At 45.6% G+C, this 26,987-nt stretch overlaps 1 protein-coding gene across 2 annotated transcripts in view; it reads left to right on the forward strand.

The window, feature by feature from the left end:
• LOC145416435 (spondin-1-like) overlaps window positions 1-26,987 on the forward strand; it is a 186,973-nt gene that overhangs the window by 148,396 nt on the left and 11,590 nt on the right. For both annotated transcript variants that reach the window (XM_080285388.1, XM_080285389.1), the window contains exons 6-15: window positions 2,087-2,293; window positions 2,988-3,111; window positions 5,182-5,312; window positions 5,862-6,030; window positions 9,697-9,762; window positions 11,416-11,612; window positions 12,934-13,131; window positions 14,312-14,501; window positions 24,758-24,928; window positions 26,638-26,671. In XM_080285388.1, the coding sequence (XP_080141514.1) occupies window positions 2,087-2,293; window positions 2,988-3,111; window positions 5,182-5,312; window positions 5,862-6,030; window positions 9,697-9,762; window positions 11,416-11,612; window positions 12,934-13,131; window positions 14,312-14,501; window positions 24,758-24,928; window positions 26,638-26,671 (1,487 nt within the window). The remainder of the gene's footprint in view (window positions 1-2,086; window positions 2,294-2,987; window positions 3,112-5,181; window positions 5,313-5,861; window positions 6,031-9,696; window positions 9,763-11,415; window positions 11,613-12,933; window positions 13,132-14,311; window positions 14,502-24,757; window positions 24,929-26,637; window positions 26,672-26,987) is intronic.

Genomic DNA, 26,987 nt, shown 5'->3' on the forward strand with positions numbered 1-26,987 from the left:
TCCGTGTTCTCTCTCTCTCTCTCTCTCTCTCTCTCTCTCTCTCTCTCTCGGAAAGACTGAGTAATTAAATGATACACGAAAATAGCCTAGCTGAGAGAGAGAGAGAGAGAGAGAGTGATCCTAATCTCGCCCTCCATGACCTTGACCTTTAGCCTGAGCCAGATAATGAATATATTGCTCTCTCTCTCTCTCTCTCTCTCTCTCTCTCTCTCTCTCTCTCAGGGGTTAATGTCTTCAATCCTATATCGATATTTCCTTAGTATTTAGATCCACAATATAAGAGGAATTACTGGTTCGTCACACCTTCCACGTTGCGACTTATTCTACCTTTCTTTTATTTCCCCGCATTCTCTCTCACGTTATTAATTTTGCCAGAGACGCGTGCATGAGACTACTGATGTGCTATATACGGAATAAATCGTCTAGGAAAAGGTGTTAAGGAGTTAAAGATTGAGTTTCTCTATATCATTCGTTTTTTTGTTTTTTCACTTTCCTTCCTTCATTCATTCCTTCATTACTTACTATTTTTCCTCCTTCCTTCCTTCATTCATTCATGCATTCTTTCCTTCCTTCCTTCTCCTCATTGTCTTTCCACTTCCCGTCCTTCCTTCCTTTCCTCCCTCTCTCCCTCCTTCATTCTCCATACATTCTATCTGCCTCCCCTCCTTCCATCCTTCTTCATTCATTCATTCTTTCCTTCCTTCCTTTCCTCCTTCCTTCCCTACCATCCTTCCTCCCGAAGAACAGATATTAACATGTAAACTAGGGGACAGGTATGTGTGTGTGTGTGTGTGTGTGTGTGTGTGTGTGTGTGTGTGTGTGTGTGTGTGTGTGTGTGTGTGTGTGTGTGTGTGTGTGTGAGAGAGAGAGAGAGAGAGAGAGAGAGAGAGAGAGAGAGAGAGAGAGAGACTCTTACATGCAAAATTACACTACCCTATCTCTCCATTTCACCCCATCCCACTACTTCACCCATTTCAGTCCCCATTTCACATTTATTCCATCCTTCACCCCATTATTCCTTCCCTATTTCACTCCCACTCACCCCACTCCCCATTCCCATACCCCAGGACTTCCCATTTCACATATTTACTCCTCTCCCTTGTTCACGTCACACCCCATTTCCTTATTTATCAATCAATCAATCATTTCCTGTGGCACCCCACGGGATGCATAGGGCCTCGATGAACTCTCTCCACCAATATTTGCCTCTTGCCATCTCCTTCAGGTCCCACCAACACTCCTCTCCTGCTTCTCTTTTCATTGTCCTCAACCAGGTTTCCCTCGGCCTACCTCTACCTCTTCTTCCTCTAGCAGTCCACTCTGGCACATCCTGTATTAAACTACCTTCTTTTCTGTATATGTGCCCCAGCCACTTCCAGCGAGACAGTCTCACATATTCATTAACTGGTTCCACTCTCGTAGTATCCCTTACTCTTGCATTTGTAACTCTGTCTTGCCACTTTACCCCAAGAATCCTTCTCAGTATTTTATTCTCAAACCCTAATACTTTCTGATCTGTTGCAATTGTACTGTACCATGACTCATGTCCATAAATTAAAATTGGTCTAACCATGGACTTGTAAATTTTCACTTTAGTATGTACCGAAAGCATATTATTATTCCAAACAGATTTCAACATTCCAACAGCTCGCCAAGCCTGTCTAATCCTCTCCTCAACTTCATTGTTTAATGATCCATTAGATGATACAATCGTTCCCAGATATTTAAAGTTTTCTACATTCTTCACCACATTTTTCCCAATTACACAATCGATTTGGTTCTCCACGTTCATATTGATAATTTCGTATATCCACAATTTATTACCAATCCCACTTTTTCTCCTTCCTCCACCAGACAATCAAGCACCCTCTGCATCTCGTAAATACTTCCGCAAATCAGTACAATATTTATCACCCTATTTCAACTCTTATCTCGGTAATTTCATCTTTCTCCCCAGGTTATCTCACTCTCCATCCCACCCCATTCCTTGTGTCACCCCTATATCACCCCTATTTCACTCCCCATCACACCCCTATTTAACTACCCATTTCACTCCCCATCTCACCCGACTCCCGACTCCCGACAGGTGACGTTTGAGGGGCTGTGGTCCCGACAAACACACCCGAAAGGCTTCCCGACCAACGAGTGGACGACGCACTTTTCGGACATCATCGGCGCCTCTCACTCCGCCGACTACCGTGTGTGGGAGAACGGCGAGTACGCATCGGAAGGACTCAAGCAAGTGGCTGAACTGGGCTCCCCGCGAGCACTGGAGAGCGAGCTGAAACGACAGGTGGGTGTGCTGGTGTGGAGCTCTAAGGAAGCTCCTTCCCAAAGGACTCCTAATTACCCTAAATAACTTCTAATTACCCTTTAATAGCCTGTAGCAGCCGTGGCTCAGTGGGTTAGAGCGCTCCGCTCGGACCAAACGGTCGGAGGATCGAATCCACCCAAGGGTCATTGGTAGACATCAGGAGGGGCATCAGGTCATAAAATGCTACACGCTCCAGTCCAAAGTCCTGTGCCCAGGGGCAAGCCTTAGACCTTCGGGGATACCTGGCGTAAAACCAAATTTTTTATTATTTTTTATTATTTTATATTATTACCCTTTAATAGCCTCTAACTACCGTAAATGACTTCTAATTACCCTTTAATAGCCTCTGATTACCCTAAATGACTTATAATTACCATTTAATAACCTCTACTCACCTTAATGACCTCTAATTACCCCTCAATGACCTTTAACCCCAATGACCTCTAACTGCCCTCGTTTCTACCTGCACAGTGACCACATCCTGACAATCATCAAGACCAGAAGTCTGTGGTACCCCAGCGTGAAAAAATAAACTGATATGACCTTTAACAACCTCAAATACCCAAAAATGACCCTTAATGACCCCTAATGACCTTTAATGACCCTTAATGACCCCTAATGACCCTTTAATGACCTCTTAATGACCTCTAATTAGCCTCGTTTCCCCCTACAGAGTGACCACATCCGGACCATCATCAAGGCGCGAGGTCTGTGGTACCCCAACGTGAACGGCAAAACCTTCGCTGTCTTCAGAGTGGACAACAAACACCACCTTATGTCCCTCGTCTCCATGCTGGGTAGGTCAGGCAGGGGGAGGCAGGAAGGCAGAGTGAGGCAGGGAGAGGCAGGAAGGCAGGGTGAGGCAGGGAGAGGCAGGAAGGCAGGGTGAGGCAGGGGGAGGTCAGGGGGAACAAGGAGACACTTAGTATATTAGGTGGACAACAAACACCACCTTATGTCCCTCGTCTCCATGCTGGGTAGGTCAGGCAGGGTGAAGCAGGAAAGCAGGGTGAGGAAGGGAGAGGCAGGAAGGCAGGGTGAGGCAGGGGGAGGTCAGGGGAGGCAAGGAGACATTTAGTAAGTGGACAACAAGTACCATCTTATGTCCCTCATTTCCATGCTGGGTAGGTAAGGCAGGGGGAGGCAGGAAGGCAGAGTGAGGCAGGGAGAGGCAGGAAGGCAGGGTGAGGCAGGGGGAGGCAGGAAGGCAGGGTAAGGCCCAGAGACAGGGTGATGCTGGGAAAGGCAGAGGTAGGGTGAGGCAAGGGGAGGCAATAGTGACGTGTGGGGGGGGGTAGCAACATAGGACTGCTCGGCCTTAGGGAACGGGCTGTTAAACATATTCCCAGAGTCGGACGCATAAAAAGGAGGGTGAGGAAGGGTATGGCAGGGTAGGACAGGGTGGTAGAGTGAGGCAGGGAGACAGGGAGGCACGGTGAAGTAGGGTAGTAAGGCGAGGAAGGGTGCGACAGGTGAGGCAGAGTGAGGTAAGGTGGTAAGGTGAGGCAGGGTGATTCAGAGTGGTATGGTGAGCCAGAGTGAGGTAGGATGCTACGGTGAGGTAGAGTGAGGCAGGGTGGTAAGGTGCGGCAGAGTGAGGCAGGGTGGTAAGGTGCGGCAGAGTGAGGCAGGGTGGTAAGGTGCGGCAGAGTGAGGCAGGGTGTTAAGGTGAGGTAGAGTGAGGCAGGGTGGTAAGGTGCGGCAGAGTGAGGCAGGGTGTTAAGGTGAGGTAGAGTGAGGCAGAGTGGTAAGGTGCGGCAGAGTGAGGCAGGGTGGTATGGTCGTCGATTAAGGATTCTCCCTAACACTTCTTCCTTAGCGATTTATTTCTGGATATGGCTGGTTAATATCCTACTGTAGGTTATTTATGCAGAGTCTGGCGATATTGAAAGGATTTATTTAACACAGTAAGGCGCAAAAAACAAAATAAATCGGTTAGGACGAGGTGTTAGGGAGCTTCCATACCCGAAAAGTCTCTCCTAAGCAGAAAAATAATCGTCTTAAGAAGAAAAAAATCCTCTGGAATAAGGGGTTTAAAAAAATTGTCAAGACCGGCTCCGATGACTCAAAATAAATCGCAAATGAAGAGGTGTTAGGAAGCTTTCATATCCGAAGTCTCAGCTGAAAAAAAAAAAAAAAAATTCTCTGACAATGGGCTAAAAAAATCGTCCTGTTGCTCCTATGACTCAAAATAAATCGCTATGGAAAAGGTGTTAGGTAAATCTGAGTCACTTGAAATACGGCTGAGATGAACGATAGCCATTTTTCTTTTTTTTTTCCGTAAAGTTGCGAAAGAATTGAGCCAACTTTTAAATTTAATCTCGTCCCTGCTGTATAAACTGAGAGAGAGAGAGAGAGAGAGAGAGAGAGAGCACTGAAACTAATGAAGATTTTTTTAACCCTCCAAGCATCCTAAAGCCCCTCCAATCACCCTAAAACCCCTCCAATCATCCTAAAACCCCTCCACTCACCCTAAAAACCCCTCCACTTCCCTTCCAACCCTCCTAAACCCCTCCAGTCACCCTAAAAACCCCTCCACTTCCCTTCCAACCCTCTTAAACCCCTCCAGTCACCCTAAAAACCCCTCCACTTCCCTTCCAACCCTCTTAAACCCCTCCAGTCACCCTAAAAACCCCTCCACTTCCCTTCCAACCCTCTTAAACCCCTCCAGTCACCCTAAAAACCCCTCCACTTCCCTTCCAACCCTCTTAAACCCCTCCAGTCACCCTAAAAACAACCCCTCCACTTCCCTTCCAACCCTCCTTAAACCCCTCCAGTCACCCTAAAACTCCTCCATTCACCCTAAAACCCATCCAGTCACCATAAACCCCTCCAGTCACCCTATAACCCCTCCACTTCCCTTGCAGGTCCCTCCCCTGACTGGATCGTGGGGGTGTCAGCCTTGGAGCTCTGTCTCAGCAATCGAACCTGGGTCAGGCAAAAAGAACTCAATCTCTACCCCTACGACGCCGGCACCGACTCAGGCATCACGTACGAGGTAGGTAGGAGGTTGAGAGGTAGGCAGGGAGGTAGAGAGAGAGGCTGGGAGGTAGAGAGAGGGAGGCAGAGAGAGATAGAGAAAAGGAAAAGCAGAAATTCATCCTTGACCCCTACGACGCAGGCAAGGACTCAGGCACTACACACACACACACACACACACACACACACACACACACGCACACCATAAGGGTACTCACGTGGTATTCAAAGCAAGGAGGACATAAGAACTCTCGACCTTTCGTACTGCACATACCTGTGGAGAGGAAAAGGTATTTATTATTATTATTATTATTATTTTCTTGTTCATATTCTCTCCCTCCCTCCCTCCCTCCCTCCCTCCATCCATCTCTCTCTCTCTCTCTCTCTCTCTCTCTTAGCCACAGCATGAAGCCACTGTCTCAAATCCAACTGAAACCGACATTGAGAGAGAGAGAGAGAGAGAGAGAGAGAGAGAGAGAGAGAGAGAGAGAGAGAGAGAGAGAGAGAGAGAGAGAGAGAATCCAGGCCAACACTTAAAATCACCAACCTCAATCTCTCTCCCCAACAGTCGATCAAGCAGCCGTCCATCCCACGCGAACGGATCCGGCCAATTCGGACAGGCGAAATAAAAGATGCACGCTCTCCATTCTACGACTCCACCGGTCAGCGCATGAAACCACTGGCCAAGCTTACCATTACGCGGCAGAGGGTCTACGAAAAGTCCTGCTCCGATAACCGTAAGCGCTGGTGGAATGAGACGGGGTGTGCATGCTAGCTTGAGTAAAATATCTCCTCTCGCATCAGTCTTTTAGCTGAGTTACCCACGTTTCTCGCTTCCCCGTTTTCCTTCTTCTAGTTGAGTCACCCCTGAGAGTCATTCCCTACTTCTGTCTTCTTTTAGCCACATATTAGTCACCCCTGATATTCATTCTCTGTTTCTCCGTTTTCTGTTTGCAAGATATGTTAAGCTGAATATTCTAGCCAATTTACCCTTGAATAAGTAATACATAAATAATTAAATAAACACTTCAGGACCTTTATACAGTCACCCTTGTTATTCATTCCCCAATTCCTTCCATTTTCTGTCTGCCACATTTGCTTAAGTATTAAAAATATAAACATATAAACGCTTTGTGCCTCGAAACCATTCTAAAACTTTAAGGATTTTTGTCAGCCTGGTACATAAATAAAAACAACACTGAACGTAGGGTCAACAATTCTCTCAGCTTCACATCTTTCTTTCCTTTCTTTTACTCTCAAACCAACGGCGAATTTTCTACTTTGTTCTAATTGCCCACAGGGGACTTTTAAAACTAACCATGGATATTTCAAACTGGATGGGTTAGATACAGCCTTCAATAAGCCTTTCATTACTAGTGGCCTGTCCTAAATTAAATAAAATCACCTAGAGATACGAATTATAAACATTTACGTTATCGAATTGAAGGTGATAACTGGCCAGGTATTGTTTCACTCCGATGTAAAACTGCTTCAGAGAGGTGCCAACTCGACTCTGAAATAACAGTAATACAATTTTCTTAACGGCACTGCAAAATAGATCTAAAATTGATGTATAACCAGCTTCACATACATTTTAAACAGATCAGATGAGCCAAACTTCATATTATTAAAAACGTCACCATTTTCACACACATCGTACACAAGGACTCTCAGTCTTTCCACCAAGTTAGGACCAAATGGACTGACAAATGCAGGTACATCTGTTTACCTCTCTATTTATCCATGTATATCTATGGCATCCTTCACCCTTGCTTCACCTCGAATCCTCTCACAAAGTCTGGTCTAAAACGAATCGATACTGCTCAGACTGACCTTTCAATGTGTCCTTAATTTTTCACCTTCCCCCATGACCTTGATATTTAAGTGATAGCTTTAAAAATACATTCATTTTATTTTTGCCTGACCCTGAACCCTTCCACTAAGTTTGGTCTCGGTCAGATACAAATTGTTCAGCTGATCCTGCCATGTCTCTCTGACCTTTGACCTTTCCCTATGACCTTGACATTTGACTGAGTGTTCTCATAATTACTCCTTTCACCCTTGCTTTACCCTCAACCCTTCCACCTAGCTTGGTTTTGATGAGATAAAAATTGTGGAAGCTGACCTTGCTAAATATGACTCTGATCTAGCCCTGGCACTTGGACCTTTGACCTATTATTCTAAAAAAAAATAAAAATAAATAACTTTTTGGTTGACCCTCAATATTTCCACTGTTTGGTTAAAATCCGATAAAAATAATTGACTAGGCTCATTTGCTTACACACACACACACACACACACACACACACACACACACACACACACACACACACACACACAGGTGACCAAAACAGTACCCTGCTCTCGATTCACAAGCGCAGGTGTAAAATCGGATTCAGGGAGTTTGCACCCTCCGTATCACGCATCTTTCTACCATCTTGCCAACACGAAATAAACACACTAAATCTACGAGAGGCCTTCATTGCTAAGGTGTTTTCTTAAGTTGCATACTGTCTGTTGACTGCAAGATTGCGTTAAAAAAAAAATCCTCGAGGTGAAGTGGTCAAATCTACATCAATCAGACATCAACCTGAATTATTTCATTTTTTCTTTGACTTTATTTTACTTTGACACTAAGGGAACTGTTGGCTCTACATAAACAACTTTGCTGCCTTCTAGTTATTCAAAGTTATTCACCCCTGGCTTATGATACTGCAATGTAAATCAGTTATTTCTGCAACACTTAATGCATTGTGTGGGCTAGTTATTCACTGTTCATTATTTCATTTGTCATTTTTGTCATTCACATAGTCGTTACCATTCACATATTCACATACTCTACCATTCACATACTCGTTACCATTCACATATTCACATACCCATTACCATTCACATACTCTAACATTCACATACTCCATCATTCACAAACTCAATCATTCACATACTCAATCATTCGCATACTCTAACATTCACATACTCCATCATTCACATACTCTGCCATTCACATACTCTGCCATTCACATTCTCTGCCATTCACATTCTCTGCCATTCACATTCTCTGCCATTCACATTCTCTGCCATTCACATACTCTGCCATTCACATAATCTATCATTCACATACTCTTCCACTCACATACTCGTTACTATTCACATATTCACATACCGTTTACCATTCACATACTCATACTCTCCCATTCACATACTCTGCCATTCACAAACTCTATCTTTCACAAACTCTATCATTCACATACTGTACCATTCACATACTCTATCATTCACATACTCTGCCATTCACATACTCGTTACCATTCACATATTCACATACCCTTTACCATTCACATACTCTAACATTCACATACTCCATCATTCACAAACTCAATCATTCACATACTCAATCATTCGCATACTCTAACATTCACATACTCCATCATTCACGTACTCAATCATTCACATACTCTGCCATTCACATACTCTGCCATTCACATACTCTGCCATTCACATACTCTGCCATTCACATTCTCTGCCATTCACATACTCTGCCATTCACATACTCTATCATTCACATACTCTTCCACTCACATACTCGTTACTATTCACATATTCACATACCGTTTACCATTCACATACTCATACTCTCCCATTCACATACTCTGCCATTCACAAACTCTATCTTTCACAAACTCTATCATTCACATACTGTACCATTCACATACTCTATCATTCACATACTCTGCCATTCACATACTCTACCATTCACATACTCTATCATTCACATACGCTATCATTCACATACTCTGCCATTCACTTTATCATTCACATACTCTGCCACTTACTCCTCACTACACACACTACACACACACACACACACACACACACACACACACACACACACACACACACACGCACACACACACTCCCTAAACCCCCTCTCCCCACCCCACACACTCCCTCAATTCTCCTTCTTCTCACTCCACACACTCCTCTCTCTACCCCCACCCCCCACTCCCCCCGCCCAACCCCACACACACTCTGCCCACCCCATCTTATACTCCCTCAATCCCCCTTCTCCACCCCACAAGCTTTCCACCCCACCCCCACACACTCCCTACCCCACCCCCTCTCCCCACCCAACACACTCCCCCACCCACACTCCCTCAATCCCCCTCTCACCCCACTCCTCACCCATCACCACCCATCACACTCTCTACCCCACCCCCTCTGCCCACCCAACACACTCCCCCACTTACACTCCCTCAATCCCCCTCTCCCCCCACTCCCCACCCAACACACTCCCTAGCCCACCCCCACCCAACACACTCCCCCACCCCTCCCCACCCACACTCCCTCAATCCCTCTCCCCCCACTCCCCCTGCCCCCCACTCACCCAGTGTACCTTTCAGCAGAGCCCTTCGATATAGGCTCAGAGGAGGAAGACTACCCGGAGACAAGCGATCAGGATTCAGACAGACGTGAGTATTACTGTGGTGGTGTGGTGGTGTGGTTGGGGGGTAGTTGAGACTCTGTAGCTTGGTAGTTGTGTGGTTGTGGTGGTGTGGTTGGGGGGGGTAGTTGAGTTGGTGGTATGATTGTGGTGGTGTGACCTACATGGGTGATTCTGTAGTTGTTGTGGTAGTTGTGTGGTGGTGTGGTTGGGGGGGAGTAGTTGAGTTGGTGGTATGATTGTGGTGGTGTGACCTACTTGGGTGATTCTGTAGTTGTTGTGGTAGTTGTGTGGTTGTGGTGGTTGTAGTTGTGTGGTGGACTTGGGTAGTTTTTTTGGTACTTGTAGTAGTTGTAGGAAGAACGTGACAGTGGTGGTTGTGGCTGTGGTGGTGTGGTACTTGTGGTGATTGTGGTAGTTGTCGCATCTATGAGAAATGTGGTTGTGGTTGTGAAGAAGTTGTGAGGCTGTTGTGTAGACGCTGACAGACGTAGAAAGTTGTTTGGTGGTGGTGGTGGTGGTGGTGGCTGTGATAGTGATGGTGGTTGTTGTGGTTGTGGAGTTGTGGATATGGTTGTTGTTAAGACTGTAGTACCATATAATAATAATAATCATCATCATCATCATCATAATCATAATAATAATAATAATACATCCATCACAATGCTAATTATTACACCTCGAATATTTTACGGTATTTCCAGGGCATTATTAACTGATTCTCTGTAAATGATAATATTTTGATAATCACGAAGAAGTGCTGAAAGTTACTGAGTTATTAATTTATTCACTTCAATTATTTTCATTAATTAGAAGCCGCGTTATTGTCCTTCACTCCTTCAATGTTTTTCATATATTCTTTATCAACTTTTTTAGTTCCTCATTCATTACCTTTCACGAACATTTTCATTTATGTTCAGCCTCTCTCTCTCTCTCTCTCTCTCTCTCTCTCTCTCTCTCTGTTCTTGAAAATACCTTCTCCGCCTCTTCCCCCACTACACATAATTCCCACTCCTAACTCCCCACTCCCACTCCACCAGCCCCTCCCCACAATATCCTCCCCTTCCAGTCCTTAACTCCTCAACCTCTCCCCTCCCACATTCCACCCTTAACCCCACGCCCCTCTCCCCTTCACCATCACTCCCCAACCTACCTCCCCACCTCAGAGTTCCTCCCCAATTAATCCTCACATTCCTCCCCACTCCACTCCCTTTCCCCTCTCCCCTTCTTTCTCCCCACCCACTTCCACTTCTAAAATTTCCTCTCCATACCACTTCTTCGTGACTAGCGCAGTATTGTAGTGTTCCCAGTAGGCGAAAACCTGCCATCTCACCTACACTGCTGTGCTGTAACAACAGATTAACACTAGAGTATGGTGCTAGTCACGAAGAAGTGCTTTGGGAAGGGTGAAGAGCCGTAGTATTGTCTTATTCCGCCACAGAGCTACAGGGAATAAGAAATAAACGGGCGAAAATCAACGTCTCTCCTTCTCCTCCTCCTGTTCCTCCTCCTCCTCCTCTTTCTCCTCCTTCTTCTCCTCCTCTTCCTGTTCTTCTCTTCTTCATTTTCTTCTTCTCCCTTCCTCCTCCTCCTCTTCTCCTCCGCCACTAAACTGTGCAAAATAAAAATCTCCCAGTCACGACAAACAAAATCAGCCTTTGTTTCTTTTTTCCCCAACCAGCGGAGTGTGCTGTGACGGAGTGGTCGGAGTTCACAGCCTGCTCAGCGACGTGCGGTAAAGGGTTAAGGCAGAGATCGCGCAATTACCGTATCCCCATGAAAGCGCAGATGATGGATTGCAACAGGCAGCTGATGGAGAAGGAGATGTGCATCGCAGAGGTGCCCTACTGTGAGGGTGAAAACGTACCATGGGCCAGGGTGAGTAGTGGGGAGGGGGGGAGGAGGAGGAGGAGGAGGAGGAGGAGGAGGAGGAGGAGGAGGGGTATATGCGTGTGTGTGTGTGTGTGTGTGTGGAAGGGTGAGTATTGGATGGTGTGATAGGAAGGAAGGGGGAAAAAAGAGGGAAGGAAGGGTATGTGTGTGTGTGTGTGTGTGTGTGTGTGTGTGTGTGTGTGTGTGTGTGTGTGTGTGTGTGTGTGTGTGTGTGTGTGGAAGGGTGAGTATAGGAAGATGTGATGTCGAGGGAAGGGAAAGGATGGGGAGGGGAGGAGAAAGAGAGGGGAGGAAGGGTGTGTGTGTGTGTGTGTGTGTGTGTGTGTGTGTGTGTGTGTGTGTGTGTGTGTGCAGGGTGAGTAGTGGGGAGGGGGGGAGGAGGAGGAGGGGTATATGCGTGTGTGTGTGTGTGTGTGTGTGTGTGTGTGTGTGTGAGTACTGGATGACGTGATAGGAAGGGAGGGGGAAAAAAGAGGGAAGGAAGGGTATGTGTGTGTGTGTGTGTGTGTGTGTGTGTGTGTGTGTGTGTGTGTGTGTGTGTGTGTGTGTGTGTGTGTAAGGGTTAGTACTGGAAGATGTAATGCGGAGGGGAGGGAAAGGATGGGAAGGGGAGGGAAGGGGAAAGAGAGGGAAGGAAGGGTGTGTGTGTGTGTGTGTGTGTGTGTGTGTGTGTGTGTGTGTGTGTGTGTGTGTGTGTGTGTGTGTGTGTGGAAGGGTGAGTACTGGAAGATCTGATGGGGAGGGGAGGGAAAGGATGGGGAGGGGATGCCATGGGGAAGGGGGAGTATTGTTAAGAGTGATGGGGAGAGGAAGGAAGGGGAAAGGGGAAGGGGAAAAAATAAAGATGATGGATTGCAACAGACAGCTGATGGAGGAGATGTGCATTGCAGAGGTGCCCTAGGGATTGCAAGGGCGAAAAGGTACAATGGTTTAGGGTAAGTACAAACGACAATGAAAAGATTGAAGGCGGAGAGGAAAATATATTCTTCTTTTCCTTCTTCTTCCTCCTCTGTCGACTTAGGCTGCAGGGTTTCGTGGGTGGGTGGAGGAGGGGAAGCCTGCCTGTTTCTCTCTCCATTTCTTTAAATTTCCCTATACCACACAGCCACGTAAGGACCAGCATGTCTGTTCCTGTTTGCTTTCCTTTGTACACCTTCTTCTTCTTCTTCCTCTTCTTCTTCTATTAGTATTACTCCTCCTCCTCCTCCTCCTCCTCCTCTTCTTCCTTCTTCTTCTTCTCTTCTTCTTATTCCTCTTCTTCTTCCTCCTCCTCCTTCACCTTTAATAACCACCATCCCTTCTGCAGGAGTTTGATGAGCGGGTCTGCCTAACATCGTCGTGGTCTCCGTGGACGCCCTGCTCTGCCACCTGCGGCACGGGTCTCCGCATGCGCAACAGGCACTACCTAGACCGCATGGGCCGCAAGAAGTGCACGGAGGAGCTAGTGGAGAAGCAGATGTGTGTTGCTGATGTGCCCCACTGCGACAGCCGCGACGAGGAAATTGTGAGTTACCCCTTAAAGAAAATGTAACAGTAAAGAAAACGTAATAGTAAACAAAACGTGATAGCAGGTCTCTAACGCTTCAAACTTGACTCTTGATTGAAATTTCCTGTTTCACATAAATACAGTGGATGTGCAAATTCTTCCTATACCTCCAAAAAAACAAAAAAAAGAAAAAAAACAGGAACCTACAAACCCAACCCATCATGTAAGCCTATCTCTTTGAAGTCCATGAGCTCAAAACCCCCTATTTCTGATTACTCTTATTTTTTGGGAGGGGCTGAATCCCCAAGAAGCACTGGGGAGGTCACGCTCCCTAAATATACAGCATTACGGATGAGAGTCCATTACACAACATGGAGTTAAATTACTGCCTAAGAATCTCTCTCTCTCTCTCTCTCTCTCTCTCTCTCTCTCTATCTATCTATCTATCTGCAGTGTGTATGTGGGCGTATATGTGTATGGATGTATGTATCTATGCATGTATGTATGTATGTATGCTACTAAGATATCAAAGCCATATCAGGCCTCCTTTCACTATGTCTGAGAACTATTAATTTCGTGAGAGGCTAATCACACTAAATTCGTGCTTGAACAATCGTATACATTGAAAGATCTTCGGCTTCGGAGTACACACACACACACACACACACACACACACACTCATACCTGAACTCTCACCCCACCCACACCACACAACCCTCCCTTAACTCTCACCCCTCACACCAAACTCCCCCTTCACCCCTCCACAATACACTCCCCTTCACACTTATTCTCCCTTTCTTCTCCTCACACTCACCTGTCTCCCCTCACTCTCAACTATCTCCCTACACCCCTACAGCACCCCAACTCACTCCTATCACCCCACAGATCTCCCCGGAGTGTCAAGTGATGGCGTGGACAGACTTCTCCCCCAAATCTCATTTTTCTGACATACTCCCCACATCTCTCACTCCCCAACTCACCCCTGTTCTCCCCTCACTCTAACTTATCTCCCCTCACCCTTACAGCACCCCAACTCACCCCTATCAACCCACAGATCCCCCCCGGAGTGTCAAGTGATGGCGTGGACAGACTTCTCCCTCAAAGCGCCTCATTTTTCTGACATACTCCCCACATCCCTCACTCTAACTTATCTCCCCTCACCCCTACAGCACCCCAACTCACCCCTATCACCCCACAGATCCCCCCGGAGTGTCAAGTAACGGCGTGGACAGACTTCTCTCCGTGCTCGGCTACGTGTGGTCAAGGGACGAGGGCAAGGACGCGTTCGTATCTCGTCCCGTTTAACCACGAACAATGCAACGTGAACACCTTGGAGCAGATCCCCTGTCAAGAGGCCGAGTGTTCCATCGACCCTGCACAGGCTGAGGGTGAGGGGGATGGGGAGGGGGAAAGGGAAGGGGAGAGGGAAGGAGCATTAAGATGGGAGAGTGGGTGTGAGGTTGGGGGAAGTGAGGGAGAGAGGAAGTAATGGGGAGAGAACGGGAGGAGAGGGTGAGTGTGAGTATGAGGGGAGGAGAGGGGAGAGGAAGGAAGGGGAAAGGGATGGGAAGGGTGAGGTAGTGGGGTATAATCAACGTGAACACCCTGGAAGAGATCCCCTGTCAAGAGGCCGAGTGTTCCATCGACCCTGCACAGGCTGAGGGTGAGGGGAAGGGGGAGGGGGAAAGGGGAGGGGGAAAGGGGAGGGGAGAGGGAAGGAGAACTAAGATGGGGGAGTGGGTGTGAGGCTGGGGGGAAAGTGAGAAGGAGGGTGTGAGGGAGTAATGGGGAGGGAATGGATGGAGAGGATGAGTGTCAGTTTGAGGGGAGGGGAGGGGAGGGGGAAGGGGAGAAGTCATAAAGGGGAAAGATGGTGGTGGGACTGGGGAGGGAGGGGAAGGACTTGAGTGATTGCTTCAGACACACTGCTTTGGCTGCAGGGAAGGGGGAGGCTGAGAGGGTAAGAAGGGGAATAGGAGGGTGAGGGACGGTGTGGGGGTGAGGGGAGGAGTGGGAGATGCGGAGATTTAGAGGGAGAATATATGGAGTGGAGAAAGAGGGTGATGGTGAGGGGAGGGTAAAGGAGAGGGAATGGGGTATGGTCAATGTGAAGACCCCACACAGGCTAAGGAAGGGGGAGGGGGAGGGGGAGAGGGAGTGAAATATGAAAGGGAGGAGAGGGGAGAGGAGCGAGAAGGGAGGGAATGAGAGAGTGGGAGTGACAGCGAGGGGCAGAGGGATAAGAAGAGGGGAGGAGGGCAGGGGAAGTACAAAGGAGTAGAAAGGAAAGCAAACAGCAACAAACCTGTTCGTCCTTTCGTTTGGTACCGGGAAGGATATAACTAACAAAATATTCTGTCAGCTAAAGACGGGGATAGAAAAGCAGGAAGGCTCCCCCCACCCAACCACCACACCCTCTAACCGAAGCCGGCGGGAAATAGTGAGACGGACCAACATGCAGCATAAAATTAAAAAAAGAAAAAGAAAAAGAACACTGTCATGGAAAAATCACAGGAAAGAGGAAAAGGACATTTCATCTAACGACAGCAGCCTGGAAAGGTAGAAGTCTTAGGGGTGGGGAGGGCAAGGGTGAGGGTGGAAGCAGGGAGGGAAGGGAGGGGAGAAGGGGGGCGAGAGGAGAGGGAGAGAGAGCAATGATCAACCTGAATATATTGAAGAAGATACAGCGACGAGAGAGGCGAAGGAGGGAAGGGAGGGGAAGGGGAAGGGGGAGGGGGAGGGGAAGGGGGAGGGGGAGAGAGTGGGGAGGGGGAGACGGAGGAAGGGGGAAAGAGAAGGATAAGGGGGAAAGGGGAGGGGGATGATGGTGATAGGATTGAGAAGCAAAAGCCATGTCAGGAAGGGGAAGAATGAGGAGGGGAGGGAGAGATGGGGGAGGGTAGGAGGGGGAAGAGAGAGGAATGAAAGAGGTAGGAGAGAGAGAGAGAGAGAGAGAGAGAGAGAGAGAGAGAGAGAGAGAGAGAGAGAAGGGACAGGCAGGGGGAAACAACGGAGAGAAAAAAAAAAAGAAGTCGAGGGGAAGAGGGGATGGGAAGGGAAGGGAAATGGAGGGGAGGGGAAGGGACGGGAGGAGTGGGGAGGAGAGGAAGGGCAGGGAAGGGAAGAGAATGGGGAGGAGAGGGAAGGAAGAGAAAATAAGGGAAAGGAAGGGCAGAAGAGGGAAGGGGAGGTGAGAGGAATGGAAAGCAGGGGAAGAGGAGAAGAAGAGAGGTAAGGGAAGAAGGGGAAAGGGAAAGGGGAGGGAAGGGAAGGGAAGAAGAGAGGAGGGAGAGGAGAGGGGAGGGAAGGGAAGAATGGGGAGGGGAAGTGAGGGGAGAGAAGGGAAGAAAAAAGGAGAGGAAGTGTGGGGAGGGGAAAGTGGAATGGAAAACACTGATAATCTTAGGACAGGTAACCACGTCAAGAAGTCTCAGGATAAACACCTATCAACCACACGTGGCTAATGAAGGCAGAAAACCAATTATTACAAAGTCACAATTTTTTCCTGGTACATGCAACCATCAAAATTTCATCCACGTCCCTAATTGTACAACCGGGTGAATTATTAGACATGCATATAATTAATACGTACACGTGGGTTATCAGGACAGTCAATTTCTTCTAAGGTTTACTCTTCCCTTAGAATACAACACGCAACCATCGAATTACCGTCCAGGTCCCGAATTGTAACGTGTCACTTAGATGGTTGTGTGTGGTACTCTAGGGGAAGAATGTGCCCTAGAAATACAGACTGTCTTAAGGAACCTTGTGTAGTGGAGAGGCATTTATTCTAAGTTGTTCTCTTCTTCTTCTTCTTCTTCTTCTTCCTCCTCCTCCTCCTCCTCCTTCAAGTACGATTCAAGCAGTAAAGAGTAATAAGTAAAATAAATCGCTTAGGAAACGGTGTTCAGGAGCGTCCTCAAATATACGGAGCTCAGAGGGGGTCATAGGAGCCCGAGTTTTAATTATAATGACTTTATACTATCTCAAATGTACCGTACCTCTCTCTCTCTCTCTCTCTCTCTCTCTCTCTCTCTCTCTCTCTCTCTCTCTCTCTCTCTCTCTCTCTCTCTCTCTCTCTCTCTCTCTCTCTCTCTCTCTCTCTCCTTCTCTCTCTCTCTCTCTCTCTCTCTCTCTCTCTCTCTCTCTCTCTACTGCTAATAATTTTCTTATAAATTCACTTATCTAATTCCCCCCATCTCTCTCTCTCTCTCTCTCTCCCCCCCCTCTGTCTGTCTGTCTGTCTGTCTGTCTCTCTCTCTCTCTCTCTCTCTCTCTCTCTCTCTCTCCCCCCCCTCTGTCTGTCTGTCTGTCTGTCTCTCTCTCTCTCTCTCTCTCTCTCTCTCTCTCTCTCTCTCTCTCTCTCTCTCCATTGGTTTTCCACATTCCATCATACCCTTTTCACTAATGTTTGTTTGTTTGTTTGTTTGTTTGTTTACGCTAAGACACATGTGATCTAATTTATCTTGTTTTTGTTTGTTTCTTTTTCTTAACGTTTTCTAGATACCGATTGACTTTTCAGCTCTCATAGAAGCGCCCACCATCTACTCGTTTGATGAAGCGCTACTTTCAGGTGATTCCACTGAGTGACAAGTCAAAATTTTCTTATAACCCAGAAAACCCTTAGTACGCTGGGTGGTAATCATAGCAATTATAACACTAAATGGACGCCGCGTGGTCTAGTGGGTTATGGAACTCCAAACGAATTTACCCACACAATGCTACTCAGGGAAGAGGCAATGGTCACTACAGCCCTAACTACTGGAACTTAGTAGCCTAGCCTCGTGTTCCTACGCTTTGGATGGGGTTATGGACAGGATGAGAGAGAGAGAGAGAGAGAGAGAGAGAGAGAGAGAGAGAGAGAGAGAGAGGTTAACACGATGGAATAATAATAATCTTTTTTTTTTTTAAACTCATCTATTTTACTGCACAATAAAACCCCTGCATGAGCCGTAAAACTCTCTCTCTCTCTCTCTCTCTCTCTCTCTGGTCCTCAAACTTACTAATCTTACCTTTGAATTATTTTTCCTCGCCCATTCCTCTCTCTCTCTCTCTCTCTCTCTCCCCCCGTGTGTGTGTGTGTGTGTGTGTGTGTGTGTGTGTGTGTGTGTAGGGACTGAGACAGACAGATACAGGCTGCAAGGAAACACACACACACACACACACACACACACACACACACACACACACACACACACACAGAGTCGCTTAAATCCGTGCATCGCTCAAGTTGAAAGAATGAAGACGAAAAGTTAGTTAAGTTTACCCTCTTCTTTAAGTCACTCAAAGGAGGCCCGTTTTCTTTGTCGCATTCTTGGAGACGCTTATTACCCTAAAGGGGGGTATTTTAAGAACTATCTATCTATCTATTTAGCTATCAAGTTATTTAGCCTATCTACTTACCTACCTACCTACCACCTACTTGTCTGTCTGTGTCTATCTATTTATCTATCTAAATATATACAGTATGTCTGCCTACCTTTTTTTTTTTTTTTTTTATGTGCTCGACTCTGGGCATAGGCTTCACAGCCTGCTCCCAAGGCCCAGTTGTCCTCCTAAATATCATACACCTCTATATGTCACCACTTCGGCGCTAACACCCACCGTCAATATTGAATACATGCTAGGGCTGTCTCATACAGGACTGGTGTATTGGTATTAGCGGGGGTATTTTTACGACACGTCGGCGGGTCTTCTGGTAGATCGGTAAAGTCTGCCGTAATGAAACTCAAATCCTTAAACTGGTCCCTGCCCCAGCGGAGATTTGAACCTGGGTCCGGTAGGACCGTAAGCCACCTCTCTACCGATTGAGCCACCGCCTACCTGTCTATCTGTCTATCTATCTACCTATCTATCCATCTGTCTGTCTGTCTATCTACCGCCAGATCCCGTAGGCGTAAGGAGTAGACACAAACAAAAAACTGCTCCAAATAATAATAATAATAATAATAATAATAATAATAATAATAGAGGCAATAACTAGAACAATAATGATAAAAAAATACGTGCACTAATAATTTTATAAGTATCGTTTTAAGTAATCGACTGTTGATCACACAAAAGCACACCTAGCTATGCCTCTTGAATATTTTCGTAATGTACTCTTCTAGTCACGAAGAAGTGCTGTTGAAGGGATGCAGAGTCAGAGCATTATTTCTCTACCATTAAACTTATGTGGAATAAATCGAAAGGACGAAAATTAGGGCCAAGTTAAGGTGAAAAGAGTATAAAGAATGGTAGACCTCCGCATGGATTCGAGATAGAGGATGGTCTACTCCTAACACTCCTACTCCCGGTGATCCTGCCGCTGTCACACCCACGCCCACACCAGCACTACTCCCACTGTCACACCCACGCCTACACCAGCACTACTCCCACTGTCACACCCACGCCCACACCAGCACTACTCCCACTGTCACACCCACGCCCACACCAGCACTACTCCCACTGTCACACCCACGCCCACACCACCACTACTCCCACTGTCACACCCACGCCCACACCAGCACTACTCCCACTGTCACACCCACGCCCACACCAGCACTACTCCCACTGTCACACCCACGCCCACACCAGCACTACTCCCACTGTCACACCTACGCCCACACCAGCACCACTCCCACTGTCACACCTACGCCCACACCAGCACTATTCCCACAGACACGTCCACACCAACACCACTCCCACTGTCACACCCACGCCCACACCACCATTACTCCCACTGTCACACCCACGCCCACACCAGCACTACTCCCACTGTCACACCCATGAAAAACTATAAAACACAAACAAGATATTTTGGAAAGCATGTTGAGATTGCAAGGCGGCCTCACTCTGTCTCAAAATTCATCGTTCACCGACTTGAAAGATATTGTTATAGGGTGGATCAGGATTTATGGCCGCGACTGTACCTCATGTGAAGCATTTTGGAAGTGGACGTAAAATTTGTGAACTAGATGATGAGTTTATGGTATTTTACTTCTATACTGACTTAATTATATTTCTCTCTCTCTCTCTCTCTCAGGAAAGGAATTTAAATGTGCATTACATTGTGATCTATGTTTATTACGTCATAATATTTTGCCATAACCACATTCTCTCTCTCTCTCTCTCTCTCTCTCTCTCTCTCTCTCTCTAATATGTATCAACAGATTTCTGATGTTTGTTTACTTTTTTCTTCCGCTTAATTATCGTCCTTTCCTTCGTTTTCCTTCTTCCCTTCTCCAACCCTTCCCCTTCCCCCCTCCCTCCCTCCCTCCCTCCCTCTCACTCTCTCTCTCTCTCTCTCCCCTGATTCTAACACCTTCCCTCTCTCCTTCTCATCCTCCTTCTAAAACTCGCCCTTTGCTTCTGTAACTCCAACCCTCCCCCTCTCACTCCGTAACTCTTTCTAACCTTCCCTCTCTATCCCTCTCTAACTCCTAACCTTCCCCCTCCCTCTCTAACCCTTCTAACTCCCCTTCTAACCCTTCTAACCCCTCTAACCCCACATCTAACCCCCCCAGTGGACTGCCAAGCGTTTCGTCGTCTCAACCTAAGTGTTCACAAGCAGCTTCAGTACCAGGTGTGGTGCATGCTGGGCAAGGAACGACACGCCAGGGAAAAGCGACGACAAGGGAAGGCAGGCAAGGGGCAGGGGCAGGGGCAGGGGCAGGGGCAGGGCTAGGGGTAGGGGCAGGGGCAGGGGCAGTGGCAGGGGCAGACAAGGATAGGACTGGGGGCAGAGACAGGAGCAGGCGTTAGGGTAGGGGCAGGGACAGGACTAAGGGTAGGGAAAGGGCTAAGGGCTGAGGCAGGGGCAGACAAGGACAGGACTGGGGACAGAGGAAGGGGCAGGGGCAGGGGTAGGGGAAGGGGGAGGGCTAAGGATTGAACAGAGCAAGTGAAGATAGACTGGCAACAGGCTGAGTTAGAGACAAGCTGAGTTACGCTGAGTTATGCTATGTTAGGACAAGAGAAGGCAGGCAAGGGGCGGGGACAGGGCTAGGAGCAGGTTAGGGGATGTAGAGTTAGATCTGCGACAGGCTGAGTTAGGCAAGGGCGAGGTGAGTTACGCTGAGCTTTGAAGATATAAAAATGATAATGAAACGCGAAAATTAAAGACCAAATAAATGACGATATAAAAATGATACCGTACATAAAATAAAGACATTAAAATAAAATAGGAGTAAATAAAGGGAAAATACGATAAATAACAGAATAAAGATGGAACATAAATCAGAAAATAAATAGAACAGATAAAGGATGGGATAATAATGATAATTAATACGATAATAAAGAAATAATATCGATAAAAGCAGAAGGATAAATAGAGGCGATAAATAATGGAATATCGAAACACAAGAGGCCGATTTAATTCCATATGGTAAATAAAGCAAATTCTTTAATATTTTACTCCCCCTCTCTCTCCTTTACTTTCTTTATTCTTGTATTTTTTTCCTCTTTCTCCTCTACACCTTAAATATTTTATCGGTTATTATTATTATTACGGTATTATTATTATTATTATTAGTTATAATACTGTTCATTGTAATAATTATCTTTGTAACTGACTAACAAAGACACTATTATTATTAATTACCATTATTATTATTATTATTATTATTATTATTATTATTTATTAATATAATTATTTTATTGGTTTCTATATTTTCATTACCGGGTGGTGCTTATGATTTATAACATGTTCATTATTTTTAAGTACAAATTATTCTAATACTACTATGTACTTATATATATATATATATATATATATATATATATATATATATATATATATATATATATATATATATATAAAGTATGTACGTATATATACCTGCTCCCTGTCTGCCTATTTGTCTATGAAAATGTTTATATTTGTTTCTATCTATCTATCTATCTCTATATCTCCCTAACCTTATCTTCACCCACTCACCTCTCGCTCCATCTATCGATCTATCTATTTATCTATGTATCTCTCTATCTATCAGTCTCCCTGTCCATCTTTCTCCGTCTCCACCCACTCATCCATCCTCATCCATCCGCCAACCAATTCCTTATGGCAAATGGATGAGGGATTGGATTTAAATAACAAACACACAAACATACTAAATCGATCCTTAATTAATATCCAGGTATAAATTCAAATTGAGAAAACTTTAAATAAAAAAAAAACAAAGGCTGATAGAGTTAAGTGTCATCCATCTTTTCATCCATCTCAATCATCATCTGTTTCTACCATCCATGTTTTGAACTGCTACTCTCTCTCTCTCTCTCTCTCTCTCTCTCTCTCTCTCTCTCTCTCTCTCCTGTTATACCAACCAGTCTCATCCATCTCTTTCACCCGTCCATTCCTTCCTCTATCGCTCTCATCCATCCACCCATCCATCCATCCATCATTGCCATACCTTTCTCCTACAACCATCCACTTATCTATCCAATCTTCACCTATCTCATTCATCCATCCATGCATCCATCCATCCACTCATCCACCCATACAGTAAGTTCAGCATCTCTCCTTAAACAATGGATGTGCATGTATATCTACTAAGCACGTTTGCATCCACTTTCATCCACATAGTCATCCACTTTCACCCTGTCACTCCTCTCTCATCCACTTCCGGACTCCCAGCCAGCTCAGTCTCTACATCCATTCCCATCCACACTGCCATCCACTTTCACCCTATCAATCTTCTCTCATCCACTCCCTCTCTTCCTCCTCAACCCCTGCATCCACCCCATCCACACTGTCATCCACTTTCATCCCGTCAGACATCTCATCCACTTCTCCTTTCCTCCTTACTCTCCGCATCCACTCATCCACACCGCCATCCATTTTCACCATGTCAATCGTCTCTCATCCACTTATCCACTTTCCCCCCTCCCTCCACATTCAGATCCATCAAACCTTTCACAACTCACACATTCTTCCTGACATCCACTCTCATCCACCCAGTCATCAATTCATCCACCTACACTTTGCCCATCACCTCTCATCCATTCATCCACTTCCTTCCTTCCCCCCACACCTCTACATCCACCCCATCCACCAAATCACCTACCTTACCTTTCTAAAATCCACACTCATCCACCCAAACATCCACTCCTCCACCATCACCCTATCAGTCAACTCATCCACTCTCGCCCTTCCTCACACACACACACACACACACACACACACACACACGCGCGCGCACACACATTATCAACCCCTTCAGTTCGAAAAATCCCCCTTCCTAAGAATGTAAAATAGGTGACTGATGTGGAGGGGTTAAATAATTCTAATAATAATAATAATAATAATAATAATGATGATGATGTTGATGATAACAGTAATGATACAGTAATAATAATAATAATAATAATCATAATAATAATAATAATAATAATAATAATACGGTAGTAATAGTAATAATAATAATAATAATAATAATAATAATAATAACAAAGACGCCATCGTGGTCAAGGGGTTAACACATCCTTCATCCACTTCATCCACTTCCACTCATCCATCCACCCCCAACCTCCACCTCACCCTCCCAAGCTGAGATGTGCATGCAAAATAAAATGCACAAAATAATCAGATCTAATTAACTATTCATATTAAAAAAATGCTTCCAAACTTTATCATTCAGTCATGCCACTCTTTTCATCCACCTTCATCCACTTTCCCCACTCTCTTCATCCATTCATCCACCTCCTCCACTTCCTTCATCCACTCGTCCTCTTCCTCCTCCAAGTCCTTTCTCATCCAGGATAAAAGAGTTGATGCGTAATAATCCATCCATCCATTCACCCATCCATCCATCCATCCATCCATCTATCTACCCATCCATCCATCCACCTCTCGCTCAGCACTTCCCACACCCACACTGACACTTCTTCTCCCCTACCCCTTTGAACGGAGGCGTGCATGCCGGAAAAGTGAAATGAGGTAAAATGTGCCTTACACATTACAAACACAGCTGTCTACTCATCCACCCATCCATCCATCTACCTATCTATCCATCCATCCATCCATCTATCCATCTACCTATCTATCCATCCATCCATCCATCCATCCATCTACCTATCTTCCCATCCATCCATCCATCTATCCATCTACTTATCCATCTATCCATACTGACAACTCCTTTTCTCTTCTAAATACAGGTATGCACGTTGGGAAAGGTAAAACAACCAAAACACAAACAGTTTACCAAGACACGAGCAACCAACCATCCATCCGTCCATTTATCTATCTATCCATCTATCCATCAACCCTTCCCTCACCCACATAATAAAGTTAAAAGAAGCAGGAAATAATCAGTTTACCCAGACACATACCAAACAAACATTCATCCATCCACCCATCCATCCATCTGTCAATCCTTCCCTCACGCATACTTTAAAGTTAAAATAAGCAATAGCAACAAACTCAGCCTACAAAAACATAAACCATCCATCCATCCATCCATCCACCAAACCACCCTTCCACCCTCCCACCCATCCACCCAACCACCCATCATCCACCCACTCACCCACCCACTCACCCATCCATCCACCTATCTATCCATCTATCCATCCACCCATCAACCCACCCACCCATCTACCCATTCACCCACTCACCCACCCATCCATCCACCCATCCACACTGACAACCCCTTCGCCTTCACGCCAACAGAGGTGTGTATGCTAGAGAAGGAGGTGGGTCCCTGCCGTGCGCGCTTCCTCCGTTTCTACTTCGACAAAAACAGACAACGATGCATGGAGTTCAACTACGGTGGATGCAAGGGGAACAGGAATAACTTTGAGACCTACGATGAGTGTAATAGAGTCTGCCAATTCCACAGCAGTAAGTAACACGGGTGGATGAGTGGATGGCAGGGTGGACAGGTGGGTGGATGAACGGGTGACAGGGTGGAATGGATTACTGAGTGGATGACAGGGTGGATAAGTGGGTGGATTAATGGGTGACTGGGTGGATGAATGGATGACTGAGTGGATGAGTGGATGGACAGGTGGGTGGATTAATGAGTGACAGGGTGGATGAATGGATGACTGAGTGGATGATTGGATGACAAGGTGGATGAATGGATGACAGGGTGGATGGTGGATGAGTGGATGACAGGGTGGATGAAAGGATGACTAAGTGACTCGGTGGATGAATGAGTGGATGCAAGGATGGATAAGTGGACGAATGGATGAGTGGATGAATGGGTGACTGAGTGGATGAGTGGATGACAGGGCGGATGAATGGATGACAGGGTGGATGAACGGGTGAAAAAGTGAATGATTTGAGTGGAACATGAACAACTTTGAGACTTCAATGTAAAAGTCTGTCAGTTTCGTAGCAGTAAATAACAGTAGGAGTGGATGACGGAGTGGATGAGTGGATGCCAGGGTGGATGAATGAGTGGATGGATGAATGGGTGGATGAATGAATGAATGGGTGGATGCATGAATAACTGAGTGGACGGTGGATAAGTGAGTGGATGGATGAATGGGTGGATGAATGAATGGGTGGATGAATGAATAACTGAGTGGATGGGTGGATAAGTGAGTGGATGGATGAATGGGTAGATAAGTGGACGAATGTATGAATGTATGAGTGAGCCTATAAACGAATTACTAGATACATATAATGAAGGATGAATTAATATATGACCTAGTGGCTTCAGTGAATAAATACGAGGATAAATAAATGAATAAATAAATAATAATCCCAACAGGTGTAAGGCTCAGGTATAATTCTCTCAACCCCTTCCCACCAATGATACGCTTTTCATTCATTTCTACCTTCATTTTTTTTTAACTTTTTCGAAACTGGGGGGGTTAAATATCGCCTTCCTTAACCCCTTCAGTACGAGGCCCTCCCAGAGCTGAATAAAATCGTCTGGAGATAATGAATAATAATACGGATGTGGTGGGGGTGAAAGGGTTAACTCCACTGTGACCTTACCTTGATTTCATGAGAGGTAACAAGATTAGCTGAGTGAAAAATATGTTGTAACCTAATGGGATATACATACATACACACATACATACATCCATTCGTAACCATACATACATAATATACCATACATACATACCGTAACCCTACATACATACAGTACATACATAGGCTAACCATACATACATACATAATATACATACATAACCTTAAATACATATACATAAAGTCATATACACACACGCAGACATACACAGCTACATAAATACTGTACACATCCTACATACATACAAGCATATTCACACACACATACACACATACATACATACATACTCTACATTCATTAATAAACACATACAAGGTAGCTGTAAAACAGATAGATAGATAGATAGATGGATAGATAGACAGATAGACCAATAGACACCCCCTTCAATTCCTGCTTGTGTAAATGAAATAGAGGTAGATATACTGCAGACTGACAGAGAGATAGATAGATAGACAGACAAAAACAAAGAAATAAACAATTTTCCAAGATTTTCAGATTTATTCACATTTGTTCCATGTAATTACAGTGAACTAATGAACTCTCTCTCTCTCTCTCTCTCTCTCAGGACCAACGCCACCTGAAGATCTGCCTCCCCCAGCGTGAGTATCTACACACACACACAATTATTATTATTATTATTATTATTATTATTATTATTATTATTATTATCCTGTCCCACTGAAAACATGCATGACATATCGAATTTTGAAACGAGCTTGGTTAGAAGAAAGGATTTTGCTTTTCCTACCACTTAATCATGTACGCAAAAAAAAATCTTCATATTTCTATACCCCTTTTGCCTTAACTTGGCCCAAATTTTTGTCTTTTTGCTGTTTATTTCACGTCGTCTGGTTCAGTGGCAGAAAAAGACAATACTATGGCTCCACATCCTTTCCACAGCACTTCTTCGTGACT

This window comes from Coenobita brevimanus, chromosome 106 (genome assembly GCF_032717465.1).
Source record: "Coenobita brevimanus isolate Jiangsu-jjx chromosome 106, ASM3271746v2, whole genome shotgun sequence".
Taxonomy (NCBI): Eukaryota; Metazoa; Arthropoda; class Malacostraca; order Decapoda; family Coenobitidae; genus Coenobita; species Coenobita brevimanus.